The 21,332-nt window shown below is 39.9% G+C and overlaps 1 protein-coding gene across 1 annotated transcript in view; it reads left to right on the plus strand.

Moving 5' to 3' along the window:
• Window positions 1-21,332, plus strand: part of cachd1 (cache domain containing 1) — a 92,645-nt gene that overhangs the window by 37,324 nt on the left and 33,989 nt on the right. Inside the window, exons 3-4 of the mRNA XM_044361645.1 lie at window positions 6,639-6,787; window positions 16,164-16,270. Coding sequence (XP_044217580.1) covers window positions 6,639-6,787; window positions 16,164-16,270 — 256 coding nt within the window. The remainder of the gene's footprint in view (window positions 1-6,638; window positions 6,788-16,163; window positions 16,271-21,332) is intronic.

A 21,332-nucleotide genomic window follows, 5' to 3' on the forward strand; every position in this document is an offset into this window, starting at 1 on the left:
AATGTGAAGTTCCCAAACTCAGGCCTTTACTTTTAGGTCATTGGCCTTGAGAAATGATACATGATCTGTTCTTTTTAGTGCTCAACGTATCATACTGTACTTCATATATACATATCATTTCAATCATATTAACATTCTTAACAAGATTGTTGGTACCTGGTATTGTGACTTGGTTTAACATGTTATCAAAGTTCCCCAAATCACAGAAGAGGGAATATTAAAGCTTTAATGCTTTGTTTTTAAAAAGTTCCATCCATTATCTATACCCGCTTATCCTTCGCCAGCTGCAGGGATCTCAGCTCACATGAGGCATGATGGGAGAAATGATCCGGCGCGAGCTTTCTGGCTCGTGAACACCTGGTCGTCTTTAAGATAAACATAATAAAGTGCAGGAGAAAAGTACAAATCAGTCTCTTAGTGTACCATAAAACTTGGAAGAAAGGACTATCCATAACTATTTGTGAGATATAATATAACTCATTGGATACTGAAGTGTAACACACATGTACATGCTCACTTAAGCAGTATATGCACACTTCAACAGCTATTCACTTCTATAAAGTTTAAACAAATGTTTGAACAATACTTAAAACACACAGCAAGTTAATATAAACTTGGTGTTACAGTGTTACAGCCGTACTGCAGGTCACCACTCTCTGGCTTTGTGTATTAGAGTTGTGGCTGTCAGTCACAGGCCAAGCAGATACACACTTTTCACAAGGTGACATTTAAGCAATGGAAGGAAAAGGACAAGTCAAAATGGTTCTATTATAGTCAAAAATGATCAGGTCTACAATTCTGGCATGTTTTGTTCAACAGTTTTTCAGTTCATTACATTTGCTCCTAAAGTGAGGATGTCAATTATAGATAATAACACCACTGATACTTTGAACACAGCAGTGCAGTTATTATGTGATTTCTGATCTCGCTGTATAAATCTAAAATACATTTCAGTTTTTCTTGTTAACATATTGATATAAAACTACCCACAGCCTCAGCTTGATATCAAATAAACAATCTGTGGTGTTTACCTGTAATAATTCATGTCATTGTGTGCCATATTTTTAGTAGCTTCCAAAAAATATTTTAATGTCTGGAAATACAACTTTTTCCAAACTGCTGAATTCCTCTAATATTGGTGTTATTACAATGTTTTTAAGTGGTGCTTTCCATGACAGTTCTATGATTTCATTACACACACACAAACCTTTTGACCATCACTGGAAGCAACATATGAGTAAGTTTATATAAAGTGTAAAATCACGTAAGTCTCAGTACACTTTACAAGAAGGTAGTACACAAAATCACATAAGTCTCAGTACACTTTACAAGAAGGTAGTACACAAAATCACATAAGTCTCAGTACACTTTACAAGAAGGTAGTACACAAAATCACATAAGTCTCAGTACACTTTACAAGAAGGTAGTACACAAAATCACATAAGTCTCAGTACACTTTACAAGAAGGTAGTACACATTACAGATACATAGATGTAACACATGAACAGTACAATAAAATAAAATTAAAAATCCAAGACGGAACAGAAACCAACACCAAGGAAAGTAAAAAGTTATTTAACTGTAGGCGAGTGAAATGAGCTGGTTTTCTAGTCTTGATTTAAAGGTCTCAGTGGTATTTGCCTCTCTAATTGAGTGTCCAGTCCAGTTCTCAGCCTGCTGGAAGCTTACAAATTGAATAAAGTAATCAGTGTATCCAGGGGAAAGCACTGCATGTACAGTCAAATTTCTACTGTGCCCGTCAACTGCATACTCCGAGTTTCTCAGTCTTGCAGAACTCAGCATGTGTCCCTCTCTTATACTCATCCTTATATTAACCTCAACCCTACACTCTAAAGTAAGAGTCGGTCTCACCATAAACACTGCTGCCAGTGAATGTGGTTGAAGGCTGGCTGGCAAACCTCAAAACTTCAACATGAGACTTCACCCGGGTGCACCCGTTGTACCCACTCCAATCTGTGGCTGAACCAACCCCACTGGGCGCTGCACATACTCTATAAGCTGATTGGATAAGTCAGGGTGAGGAGAGAGGATGCCTGTGTTTTGGAGAGAATGTGGTTCGTCTGTAGAGCGCAGGTTGGAATCGGGTGGCTTTAGCTGCACTGTGGCAGACTGTATAACCTTTGCTTTAACTTGGACATGCAGAAGTTTCTGGTTTCTCTTAAGTCACTCTGTTAAAAGTCAAGTCTTACTTTCCCCCCCTCTGTCTCTTGCCCCCCCCCCCCCCCAGCTATGGAAACACTCCTCAGCTGAACACTGGCCCATTTTCCCCTTTTTTAATACGAAATCCACTGCAGCTAATTGCCATGCTGCCATGCATGGACAGTACTGTGTGTGGGGGCGTTTGTGTGTTTAACTTTATGTTCTTGTATGAGAGCGCATATGTTGAGTGTGTGTGTGTGTGTGTGTGTGTGTGTGTGTGTGTTCTTTGTGGTAGAGTAGGAGTAATTGTGGGTTGTGCCTCAGGCCCCTGTTAAACCCCTAATAGGAATAGCGGCCGGCTGATTAGGTGTACAAGCGGTCAGTGGGTCGCGGTACATTTCCCTGTTCCTGGTTTGAATCGTAGCCCTTTTGCAGGCACCGGTAATTATGGGATGTGAACAAAGGGTGTCCAGTTACTGTGGAAATAAGCCTTTTTATATATTGAACACAGCTGAGTAGATAACCAACAATGGCTTTGGAAAGCATTCAGAACAATTCAGTTTTTCTATACTTTTTTGTGTTATTGTGTCAGTGCACATCTTTTTTTGGGGGGTTTTTTTGTATTCAGACCCTTTAATGCAACTCTAGTTTCAGCTCAGGCACATGCTTTTCCCTCTAATCATTCTTTAGGTATCTCTAAAACTTGATTGTGCTACAAGCCTGAGTGTGATTTTTTTTTTTTTTTTCAAATGTCGTAACATTTTTTTGGTTTATACCCAAAAAACTTTGAAGCAAGCCTATGTACCCTTTGCTGGACAGAGGCCACTGTGGTCGTAAGTCACAATTAAGGAATAATAGTACATTCAAGGTACCTGCCAAACAAATAAAACAACATCGTTTAAAGTTAAGTGTAACTAACTAACTTTTATGTCATGTGCAGAATTTTCTTAAATAACAAAAATCCTTAACTTTGCAACTTGCCAGTCTGTAGCCACAACACAGCTCCCTCACCATGTGTCAGGCTGCGGTATGCTTGAAACAAACTAGTTCACATGAAGTGTCGTCCCAGCACGTCTCCAGGCGGTATGGCCACATAAGGGGCCATTCAGATGTTGTGTCTAAAACACGTGGAAAACGCCAGCTGCTGTTGCGCCTGCCGTCCTTTTTGGTTTTTAACAGCGGTTGGCAACCGGCATTGGCTGACCTTTCAACCAGATGTTGTGACGTCCTTGGACGGAACGGATGAAGCGAGTCCTTCGGAGCTGATTGGTTCATTCTTGTCACATGACCTGCTGCATTTGAAAAAGTTGAGATTTTTCCATCTCTGTGCACTGTGGACGTGCCTGAAAAAAACAGGCGTGTTGCGATGAATGGGCGACATGATGGCATAGTTTCAGTTTTGAGCATCTCCATTGAAAATGTATATGTGTGCACAAAAAACGCAACAGCTCCTACGGCAGGTAAAAGGCCTCCTGTCATAAAGCGGGACGTACACATGGGAGTGATGGTGCACACTTCCTTAAAGGCAATCATGTTGTTGCACTCAGTTGTATATACAAAAAGTGCACAAATATGCACACTTAGCCCAATGCTGCATGTGGGTGTTAATGTCAGATTGTCTGTTTCATTTTTCATACTTCAGAACTAAGTTTAATTTGTTAGTTTAGCCTCAAGTGAAACACATAAATGTCTCAAAATATAACAGCTCTGTTCAACACATCATTCACAGTTCTTAAATATTTCACAGATTTTAGATGAAAAGGTAATCCAAAAGTAACTGTGAGCAATTAGTTCCTCAACAGATTCTGAGTAATCCAGTGGATCATGTGACAGCTTTCAAGTTAAGAGGATAATCTGTAACAGATTACCTACAAGTGATTATTCATCTTAAATGGATGTGACTCCCTCACAATTTCACATCACATTTAGGCAAAAAAGAAAGCAAGAGGTGGAACCTGTTGTGAAGAGCTGCTGGTGTTGCTGGTTATTAATGTCCCCCTGGAGGCTGCTGCGGCGCTGGTTATTAGTTTCCCCCAAAGGAGCTGGAACCCCATTTTAAAAGAGCACTGTGATGTATATGTGTGTGTGTGTGTGTGTGTGTGTGTGTGTGTGTGTTCAACCAGAACCTTGTCCTTCAGAGAAAGAGAGGGAGAGTATAATGTATGCATGTCCAGGGGCCTGCTTTAAGGGCCCGAGTGAACAGTGATTGAATTAGCTGTTTTTCCTTTGCTTAGAAACACAATTTTCTCCTTCCTGCTTCCTGGTTTTCATGCCTTTTTTTAAAGGAGAAAATACACACCAAGAATTCAATCTTTTTAAATGAAATGAATGCAGAGAAACAGTTCAGTTCATGATAATGACCAATAGTTGATAGTATATTTAAAATGTGGATTGTGCAGCGTACTTACAAATAGTACTGTTGTATACATCAATGAGAGAACAAGTGGTAGAATGGAGTGTGTTAATATAAGAGCTGAGATGTTAGAACAGAAAAAACAGTTTGATTGTGGTAGTTCTTAACCACGGATATCAACAATGCCTCAGCTCATTAGTTGTGCTTGGCTCCATACTATGTTGTATTTTAGGGTGGATTTTCTCATTAAATGATAAAGGGCGTGCTGTGTGGAAGTGAAGAGAGGTTTGTGTTCTTGAGCCTCAGACATCCATCATTCTGCTCCGCTTTGAACAGTGATGGATTTTCTCACTTACAGAGCAGCTTGAGTTCTGGGCATCTTTGATGTTGCTCAGCTTCATTCGTGAATATTAAATTGTGTGTATGAACGGATGCTGATGTAGATATTCACACAGAGCTGACTGACTGTGTGGACACATTAGCACTGATGAGTCATTGTCACAGTTTATGTTGACACTTGTCTGAGTATCAATGTACCAGAGTTGCCATATTCTTGCTAAACTGAGAAATCGCAAATACGTGGGTAAAATTATAATGATGGAGGTTGATGTTTGTAATGTCAAGTTTATGGCAACCTGGGGACATTGAAAGTACAGCGCTGCCTTTAAGATATGATTGATATGATAAGATTGTTGCTGAAAGGGGGCTAAATTTAGAAGTCGGTTTGTATTCAATAGCACAGTTTATATTCTAAATTCAATCGTGCAGTTTATAATCAAAAATTGAGGACAGAGAGGAAAGGATAAGTCACAATGAAAGGAAGCTTGTTTGTTTGATAACAAAGCAGCAAAAAGATGGAAAGAGACACATTTGTGAAGTGGACGAAAAAACATGAGATTTATGGAAAAAAGGAAAATAATGAGAGAAAAATGGAAACACATTGAGTAAGCAGCAAATAAGATACAGTACAATGGGAGAGAAAGACAGAAAAAGCTTATAATATAATATTCAGCTGTAGTTACATGCATGAAACCCACTGTAATAAGTTAACATTGAGAGGAAGTAAGGAATAAGGGTGAATGAATGAAAATGCTTGAAGCCAAACTGTTATGACATGTAGAAATGCCACCAAATACACAGTTAAAATACTATAACATTTCTGTAAACGCCATTGTGTGAGTGTTTTGACTTTGATTTGATTAAAAATTGATCCCCCTTGACTGTAATATTTTGCTGCAGAAACACATTGAAGTTGCAAGGGTGGTGTGGACTTCTGGTATTCTCCAGGGTCAGATCATTCCCACCAACATGTACTATTAATGTAGCAACAAACTTTGCAACCATTGCTTTTTAAGAGGTGTTAACACCAAATGAGTTGTGTCTAAGCAGACTTACTAAAGTATCAGTACAGATCTGCCCGTGTATGTGCATACATGTGTAGAGCCTTAAAGGACAGGTTCATAATTTTTCTTAAAACGATAGTCAGTTTACCAAATGAACACTGAAAGAGGTTTTGCTTGCTGTAGTCATTCATCTTGTTCATACTGACCATCAGAAGATCCCCTCCAAATGCGTTTCAATGTAAATGATGGGGGACAGAATCTACAGCCCTCGGATTGAGCAAAAATGTATTCAAAAGTTTACCTCAAGATAATATGAAGCTTCAGCTGTCTGAGTTAGTCACACAGAGTGGATATCTTCCACAGATAGTCTTTTTAGTAAAAAAAATTCCCTCTTCTTGTCCCGATGGACAGTGTTTTCCTGTTCAGCTGCATTGGAACAAAAAGGATTGGAACAAAAAGAGGGAATTTGGCACTAAAAAGACAGTCACTTTGAAAGATACTGACTTGATTCGGAGCCTCGTTTTATCTTCAAATAAACTTTTGAATATATTTTTGCGCAGATGGAGAGCTGTGGATTTTGTCCTCCATCACTTACGGTGAAGGTGCATTATGAAGGTATCTTCTAATGGTCGGTATGAACAGGAGGAATGATTACAGCAAGAAAAACGTGTTAATTTGGACACCTGACTATTGTTTTATGACAGAAAAATTGTGAACCCATCCTTTTAATGAGATACTACACTAGTAATTATCTTAACATTTTCTACTTTTCCTTTGTGTAGTTGGCCAAGAAGATTCGGGAGAAGTTCAACCGCTACCTGGATGTGGTGACCAGGAACAAACAAGTAGTGGAGGCGTCATACACCGCCCACCTCACCTCTCCACTCACAGCAATACAGGACTGCTGCTCCATACCAGCATCTATGATGGAGTGAGTAACCCTCTCTTTAACACACACACACACACACACACAAAGACAGACTTTTCTTCCTCTCTCATACGCTGTATACTCTTTCACTCACTCAAAAATCTCTGCAGGAGGTTCATTCTCTGTAAACCTACCTCCCACTGTTAGCACCTGCACACAGCTTTCTATACATTACTTCATGCTCCGACTGCACACACACACACACACACACACACACACACACACACACACACACACACACACACACACACACACAAATCCCCATCACTCCCCTTGTTTAAACATGTTTTAGATTAGTAATAGCCATGTATAAAACACATCATTTACAGCCTTGAGGAGTACTGGCACTCTCTGATACTTGGCAGCCCTCGTTTCAGAACCTTTTCAGGCAGTCAGTAGATGTACCAGTTGTTGTTTTTCTGCAGTGTACCTTGACAATAAAAAGTTTTATGGTACTTGGAGGCCCAGGAAGGCAGTGAGATATGGGGACTCTTGGGTAATGAAGTTTTTTTTTAAAAGGCTGGAGATTTCATTGCTGTATTGGAAGTGCCTCCTTCAGCATTTCAAAACTTCAAATCATTTTGCAACAAAAACTCCATTGTTATTAAAGGGGACATATTATGATTTTCTGGTTTTCTGTTATTTATCTACTGTTAAGATGTCAGATGTCTATACTAAACATGATCAAAGTTCCAAAACTTGAGGTTAATGTATAGAAATGCTGCCTCCAAGTCAAAAGAAAGGACGTCAGCCTACTCTGAACACTTCATTTGCAACCTTTTTTTCTATCTTGCAGACAAGTTGACATCAGATAGTCACACATGCCCATTAAAGGCTGTCTGTTCCGTAGCCTTGGTTGCTAGGGGTTTTTCCATGTGTTGTTTATATTGTCCACTCTCATATTTCAGATTGGACTCCGGCTCAAATATGTATGGATGTATTCGAGAAGTAAAGAACAAGGAAAAAGTAGCGAAATCCTACTACAATAGTTTGTTGCATATTTTGTTGATGTAGCCTCCACAGCCTGCCGATGTCTGCCGAGGGGCAGCTTCCAAGAGCTGGCCAATCAGAATAGGGAGGGGGGGCTTAAAGAGACAGGAGCTAAAATGGCCTGTTTCAGACAGAGGCTGAACTGAGGGGCTGCGTAAAGGGCCAGTGTAAGATAAATAAGGAGTTTTTTGAACTGTGAATCATGCAAATATATTCCAGCAGAGCCCCAGAATAAAAATATAGACCTTTAAATGTGCATAATATATCCCCTTTAATGACAAAATGACACAAATTTCAATTTCAGTATACGGTTAATAGCACTGTCAGAAAAGGATTAGTCTTCATTGTGTTTCTTAAAAAATAGTTTGGGCACCAAAATAAGCAATGGGGCTTTGTGAAAAGGGTTCCGACATGACAAGTGTTAGTCTGTTTCCATCAAACTGGGTGTGAGACTGAATATGTCAGATTTTAAGTATGGTGCTGAGAGAGTTTAAAATTGCCCCAGCCTACAATGTAGACCCAGCTTTTCAGCCAATCACCAATTCCAGCAGGCAAAAACAGTTCAAAGCAAAGCTCAGAGAAAGAGGGGGAGAGCTGCTTTCAGTTTAATCTACAGAGCAGCAGCTGTCTCTACCCTTCATCCCTCTCTCTCTCTCTCCATTTCTGCCTATCTCCCTCACCCTTTATCAGCCGATGCAACCAGTTATTACTCTCTGAAGTTTCTGCACTGCAGACTTCACAGGCTGCAAGGTCACCTGTCTTTCCCTCAGTCCTGCAGAGGGGAGGCCGCCTGGCTCAGGGCCACTGGCCACCTGTAGCCAAACATACATGCAACACTTGTTCACATGTAAACGCGCTGTATTTATGTCTCGACATGTGCAGTCTAAAGCCATGGATTTACGGCTCTGAGAGACAGTCAAGACAAAAAATTTGCTGCAAAAAGATTATATAAGACCCGGATAGAAAGGATGGAATGATGCAGGAGGAGTCGTATGGGTTTTGGAGGGGGGGTTGGACATACCAAAACTGAGTCTGATAGATCCCTGAACTTCAAAGGATCTTCCTCAGGGATGGAAAAAGGCACATACCTTCCTCGCTTTCATTTTTGGGGGGTTTATGCAGGATCGTGAGATACTTTAGGAACGAGTAGAATAATTTTACTCTCCCTTCCTGAACACTCTGCTTGAGGGAATCTAGCTAAAGCATCTTTTCTATTTTTTATTTAATATTGTATTTAAAGACTCATAGTGGCTGTATTTGTTGAATTTTAACAAAAATTTTTAAAAAAAGTTTCCCATATGCTGATTCATTTTATGCCAAGAGTTGGAAGAGAAGATTGATGCTACTCTGTTGTCGGTGGTGCCAGAGCAAAGCAATTAGCTTTGCTTAGCATAAAGACATTAAGCAGGAGGAAAACGCTAGCCTTGCTCTGTCCGAAGTTCAAAAACATGTATACCAACACCTCTAATTCTTGGCGTACATTCGCCAAGTGTAAGACAACCGGCAGAGACTCCAGAAAGTCACTGCACCTTTATGAAACCTTTTCTGCCTGCTTCCAGTCTTTATGCTGAGCTAAGCTAATCCCCCCCTGGCTCCAGCTCCAAATTCAGTTCTCATGAGAGTGGTATCATCTTCTCATCTAATTCTCAGCAAGACAGTGAAAGCATATTTCCTAAACAGTCACACTGTTACTTTACCTATTTACCTTAGAATATAGAAACAAAGAAAACTACCGATTCATGTTGGCAAGTAAACATCTATGGTATGTGCAATGCAGTTGATTGAACAGGAGCTAGCCCAGAATCCGGGTAGGACTTAAACTCTCTGTAGTATAGTTCAGAGTGTCCTTCATCAGGCTCAGACATCAGCTGCTTCTTGGGGTCTCGGTCAGGTCATCCAGTTTAGAGGGGATCAGGTGGTTCACAGGGTGTCCATGTCTGTTAGCCGTCAAGCTAGCAGGCTATAATTTCGCAGGAAGGCCACCGAGGGCAGTGCTTAGCACCCGGTGGTATGCTTTAATCACTGCTGGGTCTCAACGACAGCCTGTACCTGAAAATAGCAAATGAATGTGTCTTGTACAGTTAGTGTGTGTGTGCATGAGTGTCCATATGTTTATATTTTTAACATGTGATCTCCAGGTCCTCATTTCAACAGTTTCACTGATCTGCAGTTGTAAAAGTGAGAAGTGTGCTTGGAAGCAGCCCAGGCGGCACTTAGTGGTTTCATTTCATCAGTAGATTTAGAGATAAGCTTTAAACTGACAGTGCAAGGAAAATGCTACTCATGTGATCCTGAACAGTCTGGTGTAGACACAAGCAAACAACTGTATCTCCAAAATAGAAATTGTAGAAACCAAAATCAGAATGTGTGACCATTATGGTTGCCTCGGACAAAAGAAAGAAAGAAAGAAAATGTGTCCCTAAAGATGACAGGGCCTTTCCCAGCTGCCTGCAGGCATGCACATGTCAGTGTTTAACTGACAGTATGATAAACCTCTTTACCTCTGTGTAAAGCTTGGTGTTTTACCCTTGGCTTACAAATAGCACCTGTATTCACAAAAAATGCATACCAAAGTCCTACCTTGACTACAGTGTCCAAAAGATGTAAGGAAACACTTTTTGCAATCTTTCTTGTATTTAAAAGATATTCATGAATCAAGATTTGACTTTCCAACACCATCAACATAAGATACTTGTGTTGGAGAATCTGTATATCCATATATATATATAGAATCAAGATCTTGTCTATGCCAGCTGTTTTGTGTTTAAGCATATAACTTATGCTTATAACAGAAATATTTAGCACTTTCTATTTCTTTTTCATATGGTTTTAGAAAAATGTTTAAGTTTTGTGACAGTTGATTTGTTGGCTGTGTAAAGTGGCTTCTACTCATAGCACAGAAAATAATATTTAATGCATAAAATGCAGGTTGCTCAGCTAAAAGCATCTTTGAGTATCTTGTATAGTGCTCTATAAATAAAATATATTATTATTCATCTATTAAGTACTATGCACCCTTGTTTTTGCTTTGTTCCCTACTGACAAAATAACCAAAATAACCTGTTGCTGAACACAACACATTCCTATCTTACTCTAGTGATCAAAGTATTGCCATACAATATGTAGGAACATCATATGAAGGATGATATTGCTCCAGGAATTTGCAGTATCTTCACTCATAAATTAAACATTAAGATGAAAGATACCATAGAGCTAATCAGAGCTCATGTTTCTAAAGAAGAATTCTCACCATCTGAGCAATTGGCAGATTTACAGTCCAGATCAAGAGTATATGTGGCACCAGTGAGCAGTTACTCAGAGATAGCTTCAGATCAAGCTTATCATCTGGTTGCTCAATCAGCAGGATGATGATACCTCTATTTGCATATTAGAGAAGGAGATGGCAAAATACCAGGCAGGTTGGGAGGGGGTTTGTTTAAGTGACCTTAACAGATGTCAATGCTGGGCAACTATCAGAACTTTTTTTTTCCCTCTCCACATGCCTCTGTTAATGTCAACCTCTTCCTCTTTCCTCCCTCACTCTCCTTCTCTTTGTTCTTCTGTCCTTGCCTCCCTTAAACTTTTCACTCCCTTTCCTACACTAGTTTATTTAATATTCTCAACATCCTCTCTGTTTCCCCTTCTTGATCTACTCCTTTCCCACTGATCCTTCCAATTTTTTCTTTCCTTCCTCCCCTCCTCCGTTGATATCAAAGGCCGATGAAGCAGTGCGGAGGTCTTCGGGCCCAGTGTCTTAGGAGGTCCCCACCACTACCTAGTCTGTTTCTGCTATTAGACCCATTCAAACTTGATTTATACAATATCAGTATTTCCACTCAGCAATACAACCAAACCCATATTTCATTGGTTATATATAAAGAAGCACATAATATTTATTTTTTCCACACAATAGTGCTTGGTTTACTTTCCAATGCAACATGTGTAAAAAGTCAGGTCCACAGTCTGAATAATATTCACTGCATCAGTTACTGGGTTTAACCCAAAGAATTATTCCAGTAAACAATTTCCACTATATTACCGTCCCTCAGCATATGAACACAGTTATGTAGTAAGACCTCCTCAATTCTACTTCTTACTGAAACCAGAGCTTAAATGTGAATATTATTGGGATGCCATTGAAATGACATCATTGCGAGTCATGAGAAAATAGTAATATTTACATCATTCCCCATAAAAACAAGTAATGGAGTAAAACATTCTTAGTCCGCCAATGCTCTAAAGACCGATTAGTGGACAAGTAGAAAAAACAGTCATTCCATCATGCTTGTGTTCTCACATATGCAGTCTGCAACCCACGAAGAGAAACCAGAATTCCTTACTTCACATTGTCCTATTTCTTCACAGTTTTTTAATTGTGCTTACACACATCAGAGGTGTGATGCCAAAAGGGGCCTCACCCTCTGGCCATGCAGGGCAGAAGCCCCATCTGGTCAGAAGCCCCAGGGCACTAGCTCCGTTGGCCTACTCTGCTCTCCATCCTTGATGACACCTCCAGATTGATCCTAGTTTATCCTCCTTTACTCTCCCTAGTAGGTGTGATAAGGGTGTTTTTCAAACCTGCCTTGTTTAGTTATGTTGAACTGCAGTTCGTTTTCCCTCTTGGTATGATTCATTTGGGCAGATCTGAACACAGCAATCGTTCTCAGATGTGAAAAAAACCACCATATTGAGACCAGTTCAAGAGGTTATCTTGGTGCATTCCCAAACACCAAGATAACTTTTTTGCAGCAGGATCCAACCTCGATCCAACCCAACTAGTAGGCGTACTCTTTAAGTTTCAGTTAAACGGCTTGCATACTGGGATGTGAATGAGCAAGCTCAACAGTTGTTAGCAGCTAGCCAGAGAGTCAACCTGGACTAGTGCTGAGGACCTTTTTCAGGACCTTTTTCCTGTATTTATGTTCTTGCTCCTGGCCCAGACACAACTAACCAATGAATGGACTGAACATTCTCACGTGGATTTTTAGTGATACATTGTGTGGCCCTATTTTTTTTTCTGTGTTAAAAGAAACCAAAACAATGGTAAAACACAATAAGTTTACCAGCTCAATTTTTTTTGTTCTCAATGTGTCCCAATATTTTTGAGGCCTAGTTAATGGCGATGGTGTTCTGGATTGCAGTATTTTAAAAGGTGCTGCTGAAACTTTGTCCATCCCCATTAACATACATGAGGTTGGCATCATATTAGAAGCACCTCTCAGTTTAATGCATTTAAAATCCACCAGAAGTTTTTTCTCCAGTGTCTCGCTTCGTGTGAGAGCACTTACCATTTAGAGCCCCAGATGCCCAAAAGCTGCTAGACACCAAACAAGATTCCACCCTCCATTCTGCATATTGATACCACAATCAAATCTGTTTGGATAATGTGAAAGCTAGAAAGGCCTTTCTTTAAGCACTCTTGATTCTACAGCTAGTGTGTTTCCAGCTTTACTGCTACTATTCACTGAGGGATTGCAAACACATTAGAAATGGTATTACTCTTGATGTTGGAGCTCACACAGCGGCAAGCCTCTTCAAGGTAATTGTACTCACTAGGTTGTTTGAATGGCATATGATTGCCTCTTCTGTAGATATATATGGTTTCTGCAGCAGGGTACAGCTTAATATAATGGATTTTATAAACAGTGGATGGCTTGTAACTGTTGAACATGACAGGTGCAGCCTTATTTAGAAGTGTCGGCCTGTTTCACTCTGTGCTTCATGACACATGACTTTGTGTTTTTATCTCCAGTGTCTCTAGAACTGATGCATTGTTTATTTCAGTATAATTCAGAGTTAAAACAGGGAAAAATGTTTAGTTTCAGTGAAAATGTAAAAAAAAAAAACCCATCAATAAATTAAAGGGATTCTTATGGACAATAACAGGTCCATTACTGGTGCTATCTAACCCTTGACGTGTCTTCAGGATTATTGCTAATTACCGCATAGAGAACATTCCCCTTTCAGGAGGTATGGTAATCAAGCAAGCATTCCTACAATACATTATTAATATGCATATCTAATGGAAGAATTATTTAAAGCATTGTGCAGAGGTCCTGTAACATTCATGAATAAGAGTTTGGGCTAACACAATTATTTTTATATTTGGCAAATCAAATCCAGCTTGTTTGTGCTTGTGTCTGATGAGTCCACCCTTTTTGCAGAACAGATTTGTCTGCCCTCATTAAGATGTCTGATCAGAATCGAAGCCCTCCTCCCTGCTCTCTCCGTCTCTCTCTCTCTCCCTCTCTCTCTCTCTCTCGTTTCTCTTGTGTTTTTTTGATGTAGAATTCAAAGCGGCTGCAAATGTATTTTTTATCTGGAACACATTTTGCTGAGCGTCCTGCCCACCCCTTCTATGCAAAATAGGTTGAAGGAGAATAGTAATGACTTTGGCCTTATGGGACAGTAAATGAGTGAAGTTCAAACGAAACCTACACATCACAGCACCTGTCAATCAAACCGGGCCAGTGCCAGGTCTGCAAGCTGAGGGAGCCAACCAGTGTGTAGTGTATGTGTGTCCGTACGTTTGCTAAGCCAGTGGGGGGAGTCTGGTTGGAGTGAAGGAAGGATCAAAGCTTGCAGCCTTGGTGCAGTGCAGAGCAGGCGGCTCCTCTGCATACCTCCTCTTTTGTCAGCTCTTAACTCCAGATATATGAACTCCATGCTTTACCATCAACACACACACATATAGAACATTTTGAAATAACATTGCTTGTACTGTTGCTTAACACTAAACAAAATACTGAAAAATGATCCGTCACGTGTGAGAATGTTTGTAGAAAGGCGGCAGTGTTTAAGATGTGCTGATTGCAACACACATCTCATTATTTTGACACCTCTTTAACACATTTGGGTATGTGTATATGCTCAAGGACAATACATTTAAATTATACCAGTGCTTCTAGTGGAGACCAGTCACAGCGCCAACCTTATGAAGCAAGCAAGTGCAAGCAACTCTCCTCCTGTCCATGTCTCTTTAGCTCCCTCTTTCTCTTTCTCTCTGACTTCTTTAAGGCCTTTTAAGAGGTATAGATTAGAGAGTGTTCACTGCAGATGCTGTGACCCACATATGATTGTCTGCCTTACTATGCTGTTTAATTGCATTTCAATTAATCAGCTGTTTTCAGCCCGGTTGATCAGGATGAACTGTTTGGTGAAAGACTTCAATTCCGTGGCGCATGAAATTTTTGAATAAATAAAAATAACATTAACATAACCTACATAAGCTTGAGTACAAAGGAGCGGGAAAACAATTAGATTCTCAATCAGCCTGAGATTGTATTTGTTTGGCTTCGCTGGTGTAAAATAATTCCTTCAAACATTTACAAGACTGATCATAGCTTCCTGGTTCTCATCACTTTTATCTCCTAAATGTTTATGACCAACTACCTGCAGAGCTAACGACCTTAGCTTATTAGCAAATGTTAGTAGGCTAACATGCTTTCATATTTATGATTTTCTTATAAGAACCTGAAGACACGTACAACACAGTTTTTGAAATAGTCCTTGTTCTAAACTGCATTACCACATGAGTATATCAAACTGTGTCAAAAATAAAGATATGCTGCTCCATTAATCACATGTATGGCTTTCTTTGACTCACACCCCTCTTATCTGTTAGCATCCTTAATATCGTCTTTTCATTTGTATGATGTTAACCAGAGAGAATATCAGCATAATAATCAAAATGAGATTTTCCATCTGTTCTATTAACCACTATAACCACTGGAACACAATGGCTCAATGGCACACAGTGACTTTACTGCTACTTTTGTTTTGTCAGCATAATTATATCATTTGGTGTTCTGTGTAAAATAACACAAGGGGAATAAAATATTTCCATTTTGACAGAGAGACCGCCAGTTTGAGTTGTGGCTCTGTGACACATGATTTGAATTATTGAATTAAGCGTCGAGCCCTTCTTACAATCACATTCAGATGTATTCAGGGAACTGGATATGAGCTTTGTTGGGGGAAAAGCAGAATTCAAGCAGTTTTTCCATGGAAAATATTATTCACTAGCCATAACTCCCACTTTAATATGAGGCCTGGGCAACAGATGATATAGCCAATGATACAATTTAGCTCAAATGAAACAAGCAATGTGTAAAAGTTCCAACAGATGTTTTGTGTAATTTGATTAATTTCATGGTTTCACGTAGATTCCATCACAATTCACATACATCACGTTGATGTCAATAGCTTTAACGTCAACATTACCGCAAGTCAGAGGTATGTGCAAACCTGTGAGTTAGGTTTTATTGGACATAAAGCAGCGGAGTAGTAAATCTGTTAGAGCTGAGAGGAAAGCCAGAGCTGCTCCACCAACAAATGAGTTGGACACGCTCTATAAATTCTCAAATGTTGCCTGTTTGTGTGTGTTTAGGTTTGATGGAAACTTCAATACCAACGTCTCCAAGACCATCTGCTGTGACAGACTTTCACCCACCGTCAACAGCCGAGCTTTCAACCCTGGACGAGACCTCAACTCAGGTTTGTCACACACACACACACACACACACACACACACACACACACACACACACACACACACACACACACACACACAAGCATACACAGCACATGAAGCAGAAAGATTTTTTTTATTATGGACACACACAGCTTACACCATTTAAAGTTTATACACCAAATGGTGAATAATTTAACTGCAATTGCCATGGCAACCATTTTTAATTAACAAGTTGTATTATCTTTTTTCATCTTCTGAAATGTTAAAAAGGAGAGAAAATTAATCTGAGATGAAAATCTCACTTTCTTCCCTTTCTGTCTCTGGTTTTTTTTTTTCCTCCCTTTGATTTTAAAATGCTTGTTTTATAGCCTGATATCAAATGCTCTTAGTTTGACTATGAAATCTGCAGTTGTATTCAGGTAATATGTGGTTTTATCACCCGGTCGCTGTGGTTTATCAGTTCTGTCCTTGTTTCTGTCCTCACATTACCTCAAATGAAAATTTGTTCATATTGTAATAGTACAGACAAGTAACCTCAACATCCTCCACACAAATCATATTAGAAAGAGCAATGGAAAACCGTGTGATCGGGTTCTCACCGCTCCCACATTACATTTATTGAAGCTCAAGATTGCAGAAGTACATTACAGATTATAACCATGTAAAACCCGCATGTGTCTGCACCACACATGTCAGCCTGCATTTGATTACGAAAAAAAATGGACTAAACTGACTAAAAATCGGGCAAAGGCCAACTTTCCCCTGCTGGTTTTCCTGTTCTGTTGCCATTGCTTGCTTAGCGATGTGTTCTGTCTGCTTCCAGAGAAGAAACATCAAGCTGTATTACATGCATTCGTGACACATACAGGCTTGTATTTCCTGGAATATTTCACCATTTTCCCTTCTTTCTGGTAACCTTCCCAGGGGCAGTCCAAAACGCAATTCCCCCCAGGAATTCGCAAATCGATCACAAGAATGAATGCTAATTCAACCAATCCCCATAATATTTGTGAGATCATGCAATTGTCAAATCCCATTAGTTTCTGCTAGTTTTACCCATCACCACCGTTCTCTGCATGAAAGCATCACTTCAACCACCAAAGTCAAACACAAACCAAGACTCGAATCTCTGTCAAATTCCACATAACTACAATGGGAAGGGCTCTGTTTCTCTATTACTTGTCTTGTCAGGCCCTGCTCACCCGCATGCTAATGAACGCTCCAACCAAAACATATCCATTTGTAATCTAATACCTAAAACTATTTGGTTTGTGGAGCTGGTTGGCACCTTTAGATTAATTCAGGGAGAAAAAAAAGGTTCCTGGCTAGCTTATTTACAACAGTATATTGCAAAATAACACAAAACGGTGGCAAAGTTTTGCTTTTTTAGTTCTTGTCAAGAGAACTCTTGCTTGTCTGATCCACAAACATTGTCAGGTATACTCCTCCCCAAACACCTTTCCAATGCTAGAATTGGTAGGGATGCGTCCAACAATTTTTGTAACTTTCCAAAACTGCCAATCTGACTGTCATGCTTGCTTTGCCCATTGATTGGCCAGATGTGTCCAGTTGTGAGCATTTGGAACAGTTATAAACACTTTTGCTTCACAACACTGAAGCATACTGAACCCTTTACTCCACCATGGCAGACTGGGTATTGTGGTTGCCCCTCTCTTAGTCCCCTTTTTATGGGAAACTTTCAATATCATTATTCTTCTTCTTGCCATCCCATTGCTGCCCCCACCCCACCTCCTGTTTTTTTCCAAACATCCCAGCCTGCTCTTCTCTCTGCAAACCATTCATAATGACTGCCATTCATAACACATCACCATCGCCGCTGTTTTATTTTCCTTACAAGCCAGTCACGGCAAGTTCAAGTTACCCCTCCTCCTCCCCTCTCCTCTCCCTGTCCCTCACACTCAGCCCTCCTTGACCTTCATGCTCCTGGCGTATTCATTCTCTCCCATTTGTCTCAGCCCAGTCTAAACAAGCAGCTACAGAGGAAAGGGAGGGAGCGGGTGTGGGATAAACGGGCCTCGTGCAAGAACGTTTTCGTATTTTTATCCTAAAACTCTCTTACTTTTTTTTTTTTCTGTGAGGTTTGCTTGTATGAGTGTTCCAACTCGGATTCATCAGACACCTCTTAACTGCCTGCACTTGTCGTAAATCGCTCATTTCAGCCTGATGAAAGCCACCTGTTCACGAGGAGGTGCGCGTTCATGAGATGTGATAATTAGCATTATCCACGCCCCTAAAATTGCCATATAAGGCTCCGTGTTTGGCTCCAATTGTGGGCGAGTTTCATTCACAAAAAAGTTCCCAAAGAGTAAAAACACTGCGCAGCTTTCAAATCCTGCTTTCAGAAATCAGTGGACAAAAACGTAGGAATGTTAGTAGTAGGAGACCCAAAACAGTTAGAAACTATTGAATCCAGCTGACGTGTCATCAGTGACAGAAATAAATGCTTTGACATGAGATATTAGACGAGAGAATATTATAGTCTACAGGTGATGTTAGACTGTCAGCTGCAGCACAGGATGATGCTGGGCAGAAAACTGCAGAGAGACAGAAGGCAGCTGTCTGAGTGAGAGAAGTTTCCTGGTAACTACTGAAATGTAGAAGTTGCCATGCCAAAATCTGCCAATAAAAATTACACAATCCAAAAAACCTTTCAGTAAATTGGCAGCCATGATGATGAAAATATGGTAAACAGAATAAATACGAGAAAATTGATGAATGCCGCGAATGTTCTGAAATCGGTCGTACGTGCATTTTGAGAGCGAATCTGTTCGTACGAGTGCTTCTCGCAGGAGGCCCGCCGAGAGGGAGAGAATGATGAATGGAGAGGGAAAAAAAGGAGGGGCGAGAGCTGATTGAAATAATAATTGGAGTGATTGTATCATTTTTTGGGAGGAAGGGGATGATAGGAGAAAGATGCATCAGGAGTGAAAAGACAGATGAAGGATGACTAAGTGCTGTGTGATTAGAGGACTAGTTTTTATCCATCTTTTCTCAACCATCCATTTTGCCTTTTTGCAGTGTTTCTTCTAGTTTGGGGATGTTGAATTACCTCCGATTTGCTTTTTTTTCCTCCAATCTATTTTCTGTCCATCTCATCCTCAGCCATCATATGTCTTGAATGGTTTCTGGAGGACACGTTGCAGTTAGCTAACAAAAAAAAAGCCCTAAAAATAGATAAAAACTCACTGAACCCTTCCTGCCCATCACCGAAGAGAAGACGGACAAAGTTGGCAAATATCTAGTGAACATAGTGGAGCACTTAGCTGCTAAAGAGACCATTATTTCCCTCAGAAGTAAGTCGGGACCAAAACAGAGTTAAAAGTAGAGTGAATATTGGATTCATCAAGTGGCCAAAAACATAACTCTGAGTGAATGCTAATGTAGCTTAAAAAAAAAAGCTTGTTTCCGTTGTACTCAAGTAGCCAAAATATCTGTTATTGCATGTTTGATTCAGCTTTAACTTATGTGAAGTTAACTCTTTATTTTACAGCGTACTGCTCATGTTGTAAATCACATGAGGGCAGATTTTAACTTTGAAAATAATGTGATGAGAGTGAAAATAGTCGCACCACATGTGGCACACAGATGCTCACTTTAGTGTCTGTGTATGGTATATATTACTTACCGCTTGTGTCTGTTATAGAGTGAAAGAGATGGAGAGTGAGCTACCATCGGGCTATCACTAGCCCCATTCATAAAACAAAGCTTTTAAAGTAGGTCAGAATGGAGATGCACTTGTGTGGCACTTTGAGTACATTCTTTTGATGTGTCTGTATATGGATTATTTTCATGCAACGCTTCAAGCTGTATATTCGGTGTGTTTATGTATCCATGTTGATGCAGATGAATCAAATTGAGTTATTTGTAAATAGTCAAGAGTTGTAATGTTGCAGGAAATGAGTGTCATTTGGGTCCTATTTCTTGGCTTGTCCATCTTTTTCTGGTAGATTTTAAACATTGGTGGCAGAGTGGAGCACTATAGTCTGACAGATATATACAGAGCCCTTCTTCTACTGTCAACACAACTGAGTGGTTCCTGTTTATATGAGCCTCAGAGACGGATGGAATGACTGGGCAGGGATGATGTATGATGGGCGACCACGTTGCGCTACAGTGCAGGAAAAGTGATACTACGCCAAAGTAAATGTAGCCGAAGGTGCATTTTGGTATTGTTTATAATGTTTGGCAGATGGAAGGTTTCACGGTTGTTCTGTGACCTGTTTGTGTATATATTTAATTTGTTTTGGATTTTTAGTGTTAGTCGAATATTTGACTTATGATTTTCCACCCCTCCCATAGAAAAAATTCGCCTTTGGCCCGTAATATTTCTGGAAGGGTGGAAAAGGTCAAACAGGTTCTCTTTAGCAGGCGATTAATTCAATGTGATCACAAGCCAAGAACCACATTTTGGGACTATTAAGAACCAGCTGACATGCAAGAATGGTGGTTAGCATGTCTGGCAAACACCGTGGACTTAATTATAAAGACATTTGAAAATCCATCCCCAGGCTAAGGAGGAACCCCCATCCAGAAAGTAACAAATAGTCGGCTAATTGGCAAAATAGCTGGTGGACGCATACGGCAGCTAATGAGATGCAGAAACCACAATGAATATTTATTAGCAGCAAGAAATCAAACACTGTACTATTTAACTAAATCAAACCATTAATTCTCCTAAAATGACATTTATTAATTTCTAGGGGAGAAAAAAGGTAGAAATCTCATGTGGTTAGCAGGATTTAAGCAAAGACACAAAAGAGAAATGTATGATAGACATATAGCTAGAGTTTCTGAACTGTTCCAACCTGCTATCTAATTTGCATCCTAACAGGATTTGTGCTGGATTTTTAATCTGTTTAGGTTGCAACCAAACATGATGTGTTCTAATATGTTAATCTATATGCGTAAGATTAGTTAACTTGGTATACTGTTTGAGAATTTAGGATTTAAGGTGATTGCCCAATCTGCATTCCTGTATTTTAAATGAAAAGTTGTTTTAACAGTTGCATTATTGTTTCGTTTAATTTTAATGAAGCCTACTTTTGATGGCTACGCTCTGATTCT

This window comes from Thunnus albacares, chromosome 9 (assembly GCF_914725855.1).
Source record: "Thunnus albacares chromosome 9, fThuAlb1.1, whole genome shotgun sequence".
Taxonomy (NCBI): Eukaryota; Metazoa; Chordata; class Actinopteri; order Scombriformes; family Scombridae; genus Thunnus; species Thunnus albacares.